This window comes from Solea senegalensis, linkage group LG4 (assembly GCF_019176455.1).
Source record: "Solea senegalensis isolate Sse05_10M linkage group LG4, IFAPA_SoseM_1, whole genome shotgun sequence".
In the NCBI taxonomy this organism is placed as follows: domain Eukaryota; kingdom Metazoa; phylum Chordata; class Actinopteri; order Pleuronectiformes; family Soleidae; genus Solea; species Solea senegalensis.
Window position 1 is genome coordinate 21267374 of NC_058024.1, and position 13521 is coordinate 21280894.

At 39.4% G+C, this 13521-nt stretch overlaps 1 protein-coding gene across 7 annotated transcripts in view; it reads right to left on the bottom strand.

The window, feature by feature from the left end:
- The window catches only part of atp2b2 (ATPase plasma membrane Ca2+ transporting 2), a 97341-nt gene that overhangs the window by 10324 nt on the left and 73496 nt on the right, over positions 1–13521 (bottom strand). For all 7 annotated transcript variants that reach the window (XM_044024105.1, XM_044024104.1, XM_044024109.1 and 4 more), the window contains 7 exons: positions 13172–13386; positions 12560–12802; positions 5052–5293; positions 4334–4568; positions 1006–1185; positions 796–883; positions 489–595 (listed from right to left, as the gene is read on the bottom strand). In XM_044024105.1, the coding sequence (XP_043880040.1) occupies positions 489–595; positions 796–883; positions 1006–1185; positions 4334–4568; positions 5052–5293; positions 12560–12802; positions 13172–13386 (1310 nt within the window). The remainder of the gene's footprint in view (positions 1–488; positions 596–795; positions 884–1005; positions 1186–4333; positions 4569–5051; positions 5294–12559; positions 12803–13171; positions 13387–13521) is intronic.

Consider the following 13521-nt stretch of genomic DNA (forward strand, 5'->3'; position numbering starts at 1 on the left):
ATGGTGAATCGGACCAGGTCACAAATAGTAGTGCTAATAACATCCAGTCAGTGTAAAATAATTTCATATATGTAAAACAATAGGTGGTGGTTTCCCTCAAGGGTTAATTACCCTTAACTGAATGATTTATAGGAAAGACTCATAACTGCTTTATGCTATTGAGAATAAGATGTAAATGATGCTGATCCAAATGAATGAGTGGGGCAGAAACAGAGGAATCTACAAACAACACAGTGCGTTGTTTTATTTTTTGCAGCCAGTCTGAAAAGTCTAGGTAATTCCACTGCAGGGACACTCAGAGCTATGGAATCCACAGAATCCACTAGGGGGTGCTTGTAATCTAGACAGCCTGAGGCAGTGCCAGAGAAGTTACCTTCTGCATACTGCAGAGGTGAGGAAGACGTCTGTGGGTGTTGTGTCTCACAAGTGCCTCAACAAATCAAGAGACCAGCAAAAATAGGGGAAATATAATTGAAGGGGCTGCTTACCATGGCAAAGCCTACATCTGCTTTTTTCAAAGCAGGTCCGTCATTGGTCCCATCACCTGTCACAGCCACCACCTGCCGCTGCGCTGACATTGTGCTGTCAATAATTCCTGTCAAACACACACACGCACACAGGTGCATGCACAATGAGTTAATATCAGAAATAAAGAAGCAAAAGAATTCAAAAGGGATCTTTGTATGTTCGGGTAAGCAAGAAAGGTTTCATCATAATACTGTTCACTCCTTTAACAAAACTCTTTTCAGTTCAGTTTGATTTTATCAGCAATGAATCAGAAAATGTAACTTTTACCTTTGACCAGTGTGTGTTTGTCAGTAGGGGAGGATCTGGCCAGAACTCGCAGTTTAGGCCAAACCTTGTCAATACGCTCCTGCTCCACCTGAACACACACACAGACATAGGAGAAAAAAGAGTTGCAGTTTTTGTTTGTCTTTTCTTACCTAAACTCTCTTCTCTCAGCTGCTCTTGCTCTCTGACTCATACTGACAGCAGCTACAGTACCTCTCCTTTTTCATTGCGGATCCTCCTGTTGAACTCTTTGCCATCGATACAGAGGAAGTCCTCTCCTGGGTGGATGATACCACACTTGATGGCGATGGCCCTGGCTGTGTTTATGTTGTCTCCTGTCACCATGCGAACAGTGATGCCTGCACGCTGGCACTTCTGGATGGCGTCGGGCACCTAAGAAAGTGTTCAGTATATTTTTTAGAGGTTGTCCGGCGAAGCTGAAAACAATATGACAGCAACACAGGTGAGAATGATCCACTAACAGCATGATGTGTGTTGGACAGTTACACCTGCAGAGATAGGTGAAAGATGTCTTTCAAAAAGGCACTTTCATATGGCCAATAGTTAATATGAAGGGGACTGATAACGTAGCCATGTTATGGTTATACCATGTTATTGTTTCATTATCAATGTGCATAATGTAGCAATTATCTTTCCCCTCTAAACAGTAGCCTAATAAAGAAAAATATGCCAAAAGTATAGAAAATGATCTGTGGTAGAAACAGCGAGCAAAGGCATAGGAGAGTATGAATTCAGAAACATGTCTTCCTCCTGATGAAGGTCAGTGTGGGCGAGCACTGAACTCCAAACCCACACATATACAAATGTGTGCACATACAGTATTCATATTCATTTGCACACACACACCGACCTGCACTTTGTGACACACACATACTCGTGCATAGAGGCAGAAATATGCATTTTTTCCACTTCCCTTCACAAACACTTGAGCATATGTCATATACACATGGGAGCATAATTGTGCTCATACAGGCACACAGTGTAACATACAGTAGATTGATGGTACATGAATCGTGTACACGTACTGACCTGTACATTAAATGAAGCTGCTCATGCACGTAAACATGCAGGATTTAACTAATTTAACAGGGAGTGGATAACAAACTAAATCTACATGGTGGAGGACAGCAGGTCTTTAATAAGATAAATGTTTTTTTAAAGGTGAATGGCTATAGTCCAAAATCTGCAGCAGTAAGGAGAGGTTATTGGTAACTGACTCAATATTGTCCAATAACATTGGAGTCAAGACCTCTTAACTGTAACTTGCAGTCTGCCTGTCTGTCATCCCCGCTGTCTGGTTTACTCTGGCTTTCTTTTTGGATTCCCAGTGCTCTGTTTGACTAATAACACTAAAAGAGGAGGTGGAGAGAAGAGGAGGAGAGGACAAGAGCAGACGCTTATTAAAAATACAGTCAGGTCCGACAGAGGGAGAGGGTAAGAGGCTAGTAGGTGAGACTGAAAAACAAGCCTCCACTATGGATCTGGTTTCACTCTCATTTTCTCTGTTTCCCTCCTTGTACCGTCTGCTTCCTCCTGCACTCCCCTCCTCCCTCTGACGTGAATCTCATTGTGAATCTGTTTATCTTTCTCGGTCTGTATCTCTCGTTCCCTCCTCACTTCTCTTGTCTCTCCAGGGGCAGTCAAACAGAGCAGCCATGCAGTTATTAAAAGAACATTGCATTCTGGAGGAAGAAATTAGAGACTAATTAACAAACCAAAACACATTTATGACTGCATGTGACCTCTTTAGCAGAGGGGAAAAAATCATCTCATTTCCAGTATTGACCAGTCTAACAAAGAAGCCTGGAAAGATGTGACTGTAACGCAATGCACTGCTTTTCCACATTGATTATTAAAAATGTCAGATATTCAACAACCCGTCAAAGTTGTCCTGCGATTTGGATGTTTAATGTTCATGATGGAGTTGGTTTGCGTTTAAATATGACATCCTTAAATAATACAGTTGCAATTTTCTCTCCACTTAGTCTCTCAATCTTCATTGTTATATTATTGTTTGATTACTCATCCGGACAATGATGGTTTCTCTTTGTGCTTCTTCTCCCTGTATTTATCCACCAATGTTCAGATGCTTACATAACTGTGTCAGGTGCATAGAAAAAGAGAGAGACAGGAGGATGGAGAGAGAGAGCGAGAGAGAGAGAAAGATAAGAGAAAGAGAAAATGAGGACAGACAGATAAAGTCAAAAGAAATAGAGCACCTAGCGAAATGTGAAAACTAAACCCTATAATACAGGGAGAGCTGGAAAGGAGACAAGATGATGGGGAGAGGTTGAATGAGAGACCTTGTCAAAGAATGAGGAGGGGGATGGAAGAAAAAAGAAAGATGAAAGGAGGTAGCTGAATAATGTAGAAGTCAGTTAACTTCCCTGTACCTGCACAGAAGCTGTCAAATGAGGTCAATTTTCCTACGGTATACTTTTTTTAACCACACACATTATGGGATAAAATGAGTGCCATAAGGAACTGAATTTGAATTCTTTATATCTTAATGTTAATCACCCAATTTGAGCCTGAATTGAACAATTTGAATAATTGCTTTTAAAATTTGAATTTGAATGGACCAGCCTGGACAGGTTGTCCAGGGTGTACCCCGCCTTTCAGCCAATGTCAGCTGGGATTGACACCAGCACCTCACACGACCCTCATGTGGAGGATAAAGCGGATGGATGGATGGATATCTTTTGACAATACAGTTAATTTGATTATTTTACCGTCAACTGTGCCAAACAAATTTGAAAGAATAGCAAATACTGTATGTAGTTAACTACACAGGTTGTTGCTGTCACCAGTGTCTCCACCACATTTTGATCTCAAACCATGATCAATACAGAGATAAAAGCACCAAAAGAAACTTAGTGTTACAGCCAACTATTGCTAAATGCACAAGGGTGAATGGGGGAATGTTCTTTACTGAAATCCATAATTCAGAAAGTTGAGGTTCATTCACAGGTTTGATGTGAATTAAGGAGAATTTAAGAGTGTGATTACAGTAAAGCTAAATAACATCTCTGAAATCAAGAAAAGTAACAAGAAAACTGCTGTGTTGGTCCAAGTTACTCAAATATAAGATAGGGATCAGGTTTATATAATTAGGGGACTACGTTGCTTCTCTTTTTTAAAACCTTTCTTGATAGAAACTTCAATAAAAATGTTTTACAGCCCAAAGCCGTCTCCAGCTTCATTGTTATGTGTATATTACTTATCTTCATTAACATTTCACTTTCTCAGTCCGTTGCTTTAATATATTTTATGACATGTTGTCATTTATTAGCATCCTTGTCACTTTGAGAAGGCACGCACTTACAGTGCAGACTATCTTTGCACACAGCACACCCTCCATGTTTGCAAAATCTCAAGGCAAAGTTCCTGGCAAAGTTACAAAAGCGTGGATAGAGGAGATGACACTCATTCACAGTTTGACAAACAACACAAAGGTGACACTACGTGGTGGACATCTACTGCTCCCAGTTTGTCAACAAAATATTTCCCACTCTCCTACCTCTGGCCTGACAGGATCCTCTATCCCAACAACACAGATGGCTGTGAGGTCACTGAGGATGTTGCCCTCGTCATCCCAATGTGGCTCAGGATTGCTGGCGAAGTCACGGTATGCCACACAGATGGTCCTCAGGCCGTCACATGCCATAGGCTCAATCACCTTCTTCACCATCTCATCCTTGTCCCGTGGACGGAAAACCCTCACCTCTCCCACCCCATTCAGGATATGGCTGCATCTGTAGGTAGTAGTGGGAGTAGGAGTTCAAGGTTGGTGAGGATGGAAGTGTATGAACTACTGCTGTTGATTTTTGCGACCATATTACCAAACATGGAAAATGATGATCATATGATATGATCAAAAGCTCCACCACTGAAAACACACAACTGATTTCTTGCAAATTGCATTACAGTTAAATCCACACTATAACAGCCAAACAGATGTAAATATTATGTAACATAGAAAATGTGTTTTATAATATTGTTCAGGCTCTAAACTCCTTCAGTGGGTGAGGGAAGCTTCATTACAGCCTCTCACATTTGTCTCATAATTACTCATCTGTTGTTGTGCAAAATGTCACAATTATGTGACCTGGCAGTGGAAACTCATCCTTGCAGAGAGAGTAAGCTCTTCAAAATGGATTTATTTACTATGTGTGTAATAAAAACATAGAAGCCAATAGACTTTAGTACTGTAGATATGTGTCATCTTATGGACTCACTTTTTAAGCACGATCTCGGAGGCTCCTTTGCTGTACATGCGGAAACTCCCATCGGGCAATTTGACGACAGTGCTCATGGACTTCCTGACAGAGTTGAAGGTGTAGACTTTGTAAAGCTTTTCCTCTGGCATCTGGTTTCTTATTGTCTGATAATCCCGCTTCAGTGCCAAAACCAATCCGAGTAGGCTGCACTCTGTCTTGTTGCCCACCTGCTTCGGCAGACCACCTTCTTTATCTGGGGGCTAGAGAGAGGCAGAAGAGGTTTTTTTTTTTAGTTTTTTTTTCTTGCAATATACAGTTTATACATTTGTACTAGGTTTTCCATCTCAGGTTGAGGAATAACCTTTATTTTCCCATGAACTATTCTTTTCATATAATGCTTTAGTGTAGTGCGTCCAAAGACGAAGCTGAAATAGCAGCTTGTGATAATTAACCAGCTAGCAGGTGAAAGGGTTGCTTTGTGTGGGAGGGTTTGGAGATGAGATAGATGGAATCAGATTTGGATGTTCTTATTTCAGGCATGCGGCTCAACCCTTTGCAGACTGTAATTGTACATTTGGAACTGGGTTTTTCCACGGTTCAGTACACATCTTACTGTCAACGTGTCTGCATGACAACACAGATCGTAAGCCTTCAGCACCGTATGTGATGCATTTTTTTTTTTACACAACATATGTATGGTAATTAATCTGCTATATAAAACATGCTTATTTTATTCTTTCTGCTTTAAGAAAGCAAAGCAGCAGCACATCTTTGCCTTTGAAAAAGCTGGGGTCATACAGTATAATAAAAAATACTTTTTTAGTTGATAAACAATAATCTTTTCACTCTCAATATTGTTGTGAATGAATCTGCTAATGAGTGATTTATGTTTACATCCAAGAAGTCACAGGAGCTTTTTTATTACCAGCCAGGCGTGTAAGAGTATGATATCTGTGTGTTCAGTTGCACACTTAATGTTCTCGCAAGTGTTCAAGTGTGAGCATGTGGTCGGCCTGTGGAAGATTCAGTGTTGCCATCGTAACACTGGGCAAAGCACACTTGTAAGGAGAGACTCGGGGAGGAGAGTGTGCTCTTGGGGATTCTTACTCTTTGGCTCTGATTCTCTCATAGGATTCTTACTCATCACACTTCACATGTGCTTTAATCTTTCTGTTCCCCATTTTATCCTTTCCAGTCCATATTTATTCGTATTTCCCAAGCAGCACTCAATTTACTCACTCTTTTCCCCCTCATATCATTATTTGTCTTTAAAAATGCAGCTCCTATTATTGTTGATATATCACACACACACATGGACTGACTAGTGAAGACACTGATCCTCATCTGCTGTAATTTTTCGTGACATGCCTCTTCATATAATCACACTCTACAGTATAATTACTGCAGGTATGAGGCAGCAGCTTGAAACTTTTCCTCTTCTCTGAAACCCAAATAAACTAAGTTCACCATCATTTATGTGAACAATGAACAATAAAGTGTTTTCTTTCTTTCTTTTGGAAAATTATTGGAGACAATCCAATTAAAGTGGGTGAATAGATCCAGGATAAAAAAATAAATAAAATAAAAATAATAATGCAGAAATAATTATTAAAAAAATATACAAACCACATGTAAAGTACTAACATCTATGAACAGCTCTGGATGATGAACCAGGTTTTAGTGTCAGTGCAGGCATGTGCTGTCAGAGAACCTTCCAGTTGATAAATTGTGTCATTTTAATTGGAAATGATCACAATTGTTCAGTGAAATAATGTCACAAATCATTATTAAACCATGTGAACTGTTGGTGTTGTTGTATGATGTTAATATAAATCTGATTTAAGAGCTCTGTTGGTGACAGCTTGTGTCCTATGGTCCTGCTCTAGAGAACCTACAGTATAAGAACTCAGTACCTTTGACACCTTCACTCTCAGCATAAGAACAGCTTGTCTGGTACACTCTCCTCATTTAAAACACACAGACACACACACACACACACTATGTCAAAAGCACACTGAACATAATGCTTTTGAGTTCTGACTTGCCACTAAACAAACACCTTCACACTGTGCTATTTACTCCCAAAATAGATTGAGTGCAGGCTTGTTATTCTGCCTCGAAAGCCTCGAAGCCTCCAACTGGGTTTCGATTCAAAAGGACAGTTTGACATTTTGACTTTTTGGATTTTACTTTCTCTATTGATGTTTTTCTCACTTGGCTCTTGTCACATGTGCAGTTAATCACAATTAGGAATGGCTGTTGTCAGTGGATGTGAATAATGAACTGTGTTAATGTGCCTTTTGGTGAGGTGACTGAAGATTATGTGATGTGGTCAGCATGTGCTTACTTAAAGATTTAAAGTGTTTCCCCATATTGTAATTTTACTTTTTCCATTTCTCTGTTTAAGTCTGTCCAGTTGAAAATCTGGTTCAGCGACTGATACAGCTCAGTATTTTGAACAAAATCTTTCCTTAAGAAACAACAACCATTTCTTTATTCGTGCTCAGGCAATCTTCACATGTCCCTTCAGCTGCAGCTGCTATAATCAAGTAAAAGTCATCAAAAACCTCATTAATCATTAAAACCCTATCAGAGCACTTGCCCATGGTCACCTGGTAATTGGACATATCTGGATAATGTTCAGCTGTGTGTCTCCTCGACACAGAAGGGTATAAATACTTTATACAGAGTTTGTAGTAAATAACAGAATTAATGCCTGTTCCTAATGACCAGTGATTACATCAGGAAGACACTGCCTGTCATTGGTTAATGAGGGGATGGAACAAATGATCTCATCTGCCAACTGTTTGGGAGAATGGGCTTCAACAACAGACCAACAACAAGCTAAACCAATAAATGTACATGACCACCTGTACAGCACAGGATGTATTATTGGTTTAAATCCTCACTTCGCTGAACACAATCTTCCATTGTCATTTTTGCCGTTGTTTTGGCGATGTATATGTATAATCTTAGTATATGTATATGTTTAATCATAATCTGCATAAATTGTCATCCTGCTAATCAGCATCTATCTTAAAAAGTCATGTTGTCACAAATTTTGCCTTTGGGACATTTTTTCACTAAGAGCATTAGAAGCATTATTTTGTCATGTGGGAGTGGTTCCACTTATCCACCTGCTTATCCCTTATAGCTGAAATTGACAAATTGTTTTCATAACTGTGGTAAAACTGGATAAGACGATAAGTGTTATGTAATTGAAAACACCTTCTGTGTGTTTATAATATTCCCCTATAAACCTCGATTTCACTACATTATTCATTCAGTCACTGGGATGGAGTTTAGCAACTGCATTATTCTGTATTCAAAATAGAATTGTGTTCACTCATTCATCTCTTCAGACAGCTGCATCTTTAAGATCGTGAACAAACAGGAACCAAAACTAAAGTTGCCTCTTTAATTTCCCTTGCTTCATCAACAAATAAAGCTGAAGAGTGTGTCTGTTTGAATTTCAAGTTATGTATGCTACGCTTTATTTGTGACTCGTGTGAGATCACAGTTTCGGTTCTTTATTTAAAAGGGTACCAGGCACGACACCAGTGTCATTGCTGGCGTCAGACTTGTACTGTTTTCCCACTTCCCACATTGTTTAACACACTTACACCCAAATTGCTTCTGTGATTAATAAAGAGAGGATATGAAACCCTTTTGTACTGTGTGCCTGGCATGTGGCAGACAGAAATACCACCAAATTATTTAGTTTGAGTTTCTGCAGCGGTTCTGCTTCACATGGGTTTTCTACGCACAACAACAGTTGCTGGCATAAGATGTGCAGCGTTGGCATGAATCAGCCACCGTTGGCATGTCCTTAGTGAAGGACCAGATGCCCTCTCACTGGTCCTTTGGTGCACCCACAGGCAAGGACATATGCCAGAGGGAGAGCTGGCAACTTTACTTCCTATTCGTCCCTGGGCTCGCCTTAATCCATCCCTCCTGTTCCTTCCCTCATTCTTGATCACTACCTCTCCAGATTCTTTCTTATTCTTTTAACACTTCTCCCCTTTTACCACACTATTGGTCCTCATGTTGAATTTTTGTCTTAGTTTCTCTCATTTTTGCTTGCTCCAGTCCTTTTGCCAGTCCAGATGTCTTTCTCCTCTTTGTCACTGTCAGGCCCCTCAGTTTCTTACATGCCATCCCTACTCTCTTCCCCTTTCCTCCTGTTCTCTTTTTACACATAGGAGTGGATGACATTCTAGCTCTCCACATGAATGTACCAGCCAACTGGGCTAGGGACTGGAGGCGTGCTTGCTGGAGGGCAGTGATACAGCAGCACGGTCCATGATGAGGACAAGTGGTTCCTAGCTCCACTTCTTGTACAAGTTCTTTCATCTTCTTTCTCAAATTCCATCTCTGACTGTTTATTCCCTCAATTTATTTCCTTCAAATAATGTATTATTTATTCGCCCCAGTGCTGCAGATATTAGATTTCTTTTCTAAAACAATCACACACACACATCAAGATCATGTAAACATAAAATACAACATGTAATATTTGTCTGTAACCTCGCATGTAAAGCATTTTCATGTGTAAAAGAGAAGAGAAGAGAAGAGAAGTGAAGAGAAGAGAAGAGACAAAGCAGGAGCATTTATTTAAATCTTCGTATTTTAACACCAGATACATCCTGTCTGTTCTTTTTCGAATGCATGTAAACTACACAACTGAAGCGTGAACTGTCTGTGTGTCACAGAGTGTGTGTGTTTTTGTGTGTGTGTGTGTTGAGGCAACACAAGCTCCCAAGACATTCGCACAGCTGTGCAAAACACATGTGCTAAACACACACCAACATGCACAGTGTCTCTATGGTTGATATGACAGATGTGACTTTGGTTTGTGTGTGTGTGTGTGCATCTGCACTTTACACTTTTCCTCACTTGTGTATCGAGGGAAAACAGATGTGTCTGATATACTTGTTTGTATGTACTGTACTAATGTGGGCCCTTTTCAGAATTTTTTATTTGAATTCAAATATTTGGAGATTTAACTGAAGATTTGTTTTAATAACACACATGAAATTAAATTGTAATGGAAATGTCGCAGTAGTGGCAGTGAAAATAGTAAGAAATCCCTATGATTTATATTGTGAACTGAGTTGTAGTTTACTATTAACAAAAATATAAGGAAAAATACTTTGTATAAACATGATACCACTTTGACAATGTATTTGTGAAGTTGTTTGTTTGTGAATTGTGAGTGTGCATATACTGTGTTTGTGCCAGGTTTAGTAAATGCATAAAACATGTGTATTCATTTCTCCCTCCAGCAGGAGGTTTCTACACTTTGTGCTGACAGAGGAAGCAGAATTATACAAGTAGCTGTATTATGAAGCCAGAGAGGTAGTAAGGGGACTGATATAAGAATCAAAGCCTGCCTATTTGGCTTTGTGTGGTGGCCATCAAAGACTTGCAGAGCTATCCTAGCATCCCACAGGATTGGCCTCTTATATAAGAACATACCAGCCAGCATATTGCAGTAGTGGTGCTTAGGGAGTGGGGTTGGCTGGGGAAGGGAAGAAGGGATCCAATAAATATTCCTCAGAAATTTCCCTTTTTGCATCTTGCTTTGTGAGTTCATTTCTTTCCATAATTAGATCTGCCCTTCTTCAATTTGCTTTTTGCTTGTTTGTTTTCTTCGCACCAATTTAGAGCGCTCAGTGAAAAAAATACATCCATGTCAACATGTACAGTACCATGCGCCATTTATGAATTCAAATGTATGTGTATTTACTGTGTGCATCTATGCTAATTATTGTAAATGGTAGGTCACAAAAGTAAGGTTACATAAGCTGATATCATTAAAAGTTTACCATAAGTTTAACTTTCACTGTCATGCTTGAGGTAACCTCTTTTATGAATGAAATTAAAAAGGGTCTAAAAGTGCCACCGAGTCTAAGCTGCACTCTGCCGGTGCTTAATTCCGATGAGCTAAGCAGCTATTGAGGTACAGTCATTTGATGTAATGCTGCACAGCATTCCTCCAGGTATTTCAGAGAGGATAACATCTTGTTAATAGTAGAGAAATGCTGTGGTAAGGGGAAAATAAGGCAAAGTTGAGGTAACTACATTGCCTGTTTCTATCAGCTGCATGTCTAACAAACCAGAGCTAATAGTGGAATCTGTAGCTCTCCGTTTTAGAAATCCAATGAGTATCTCACTCTTTTTTTTTTTTAAGACATTCTGAGGCTGTAATTTTGGGGAGGACATCAAATCCGTCTGCTCTGTACTGTACAAAATTCGTGGGACATCATTAGATTTGTTGTTTTGGCAGTGCTATAATGACCCTCCAGTATAATTATTTCTCAGTCACTTTATACACAGTTTTTTGTCAAAAACAAATAACAAAAAGAGAGTATTTAGTGTGAGCTGCCATCACTATGAACAAAAACACAAATTAATGTTACTGGTAAAACCTGTGTTTGTATTTCATGTCAAATATCTGCTGTGAAAAAGGTCCAGGTTTCTTCAAACCATGCATGAGCATTACATACACATGTAGCATGGGTTAAACTCATCGTAACATGTGCATGACAGCAAGAGAAAAAAAGCTGGTGGTATCCTGAGACTTTTGCACAATACTGTATGTATGTGTCTCTGTATGTATATTTGTTAACTCTTTTCTGGCATAAATATTGAGGACCAGGACCAGTAGTCCTTATGGAGACCAAAACCTGGTCCTAATGGTTAAGTTTAGGGCAAAGATTCGAATTGTGGTTAGGTTAATGTAAGGGTTAGGCATTAATGATTATGGTTAAGGTTAGGGTAAAGGCTTTGTTTGGGCTGTCTAAAATAGGTTAGGGTTAGTCTGCATGGTAGTCAATGCAGTTTCCTAAGAATAATAGCTGCATAAACATGCATGTGTTTGTACACAAATCCTTATCTTGGTGATCTTCTCTTTTCTGGATATGTTTTCACAATGCTTTTTTAATCTAATATCTGTTTTAGATCTGAAAACGTATGCGAATGACAGGTTTCGGAGTCTGCGATTAAATAATACAACAGTCGGCCTATGTACACACTGTATCTACTGGATGCAGGGAATTGTTCCTCTGATGCATCCGCAGTAAACAAGAGACCATCTTAGACATACTAGATTTGATTACTGTCTGCAACGCTCTGAATATGAGATAAGACAAAATTACACAACCATTCTCAAGGTGACAAGTTGAGTGAGTGTCTGATGAATCTAAAGCAGCAGGCAAGGACATCGACTGCCTTCTCACTCAAGAAGAACTGTCTCACTGTTTCTTAGCTGCTCTAATCATATAACACACACACGCAAACAGAGGAAACTGAAATATTATCTTAGTCTTATCTAAATAGGATTAAGTGTTATAGACTGTCTTAAAATAGTGCCCAGGGTTCACAGAGAGTGCCACATTTGGTAAAAAACATGACCTACATGGTGAGGTAACAAATAAGTTAAAATATGTTAGTTATGTCAGCTTTTTTCCAACACTTGAAGTCAATTCCTAACTCAACATTGGCTTCCATTCGATGTAACTTACCAATATTTTGGTGGTATAGGCGCTGTTGATAGCGATCGAATGGATCATTAAATCTAGTGATTTGGGAGGCAGAACTCCAGGATCCGGGATTTTTTCGTGGTGCACATCTGCAACGTAAATCTGCACGGCCGTCATGCGGTTGGTAGTTAGCGTGCCTGTCTTGTCAGAGCAGATAGCTGTGGCATTGCCCATCGTTTCACAGGCATCAAGGTGACGCACCAGGTTGTTGTCTTTCATCATTTTCTGTTGGTGGGAAACAACATGGTAACACAATGCTATTAAAGTTTGTGTAAATGTTAAATGTTTTAAATATTTAAAACATGGTGAATCTTGTTTTTTATTTGTAAATGTATCATTATGTAAACACAGCACAATATTAAAAACACTGAATTATCATGTATGCAAGAAAAGTTGAAAATAACTGAAAACAGCACAAAAGTTAAACACATCAATGAAAAATGTAGGCCTGAGTCACAGTTTTCAAAATATAAGAAAACAGTAGCTAATCCTTCAGTACACTCAGAAGATCAACTTAAATGCTAAAAACTCGTACATGCATTTGCTGAGGCAGAATGGTACAATAGTGCATGAACAGTATGTGGAATTGCTAACCTTGACAGAATATGCGAGGGAAATGGTGACAGCCAGTGGCAGCCCCTCTGGCACAGCTACCACCAACACCGTAACACCGATAATGAAGAACTTGACAAAGAATTGGATGTAAATGGGAGTGCACTCTGGCATCCAAGCGAGCTTCTGCATCACAAAGTTGTCGATGGCGAAATACAGGACCAGGATGATGACTGTGATGGCTGACATGAGCAAACCTGAAAAAGATACACAGATGTCAGCTGAGGAAAGTAGTTATATATCACTGAAACAATATACAGAACAACAATAAAAAAAAAAAGAAAGAAATGATCTCATTGGATACTGCTAATGATCTGACAGGAGTTGGTCAA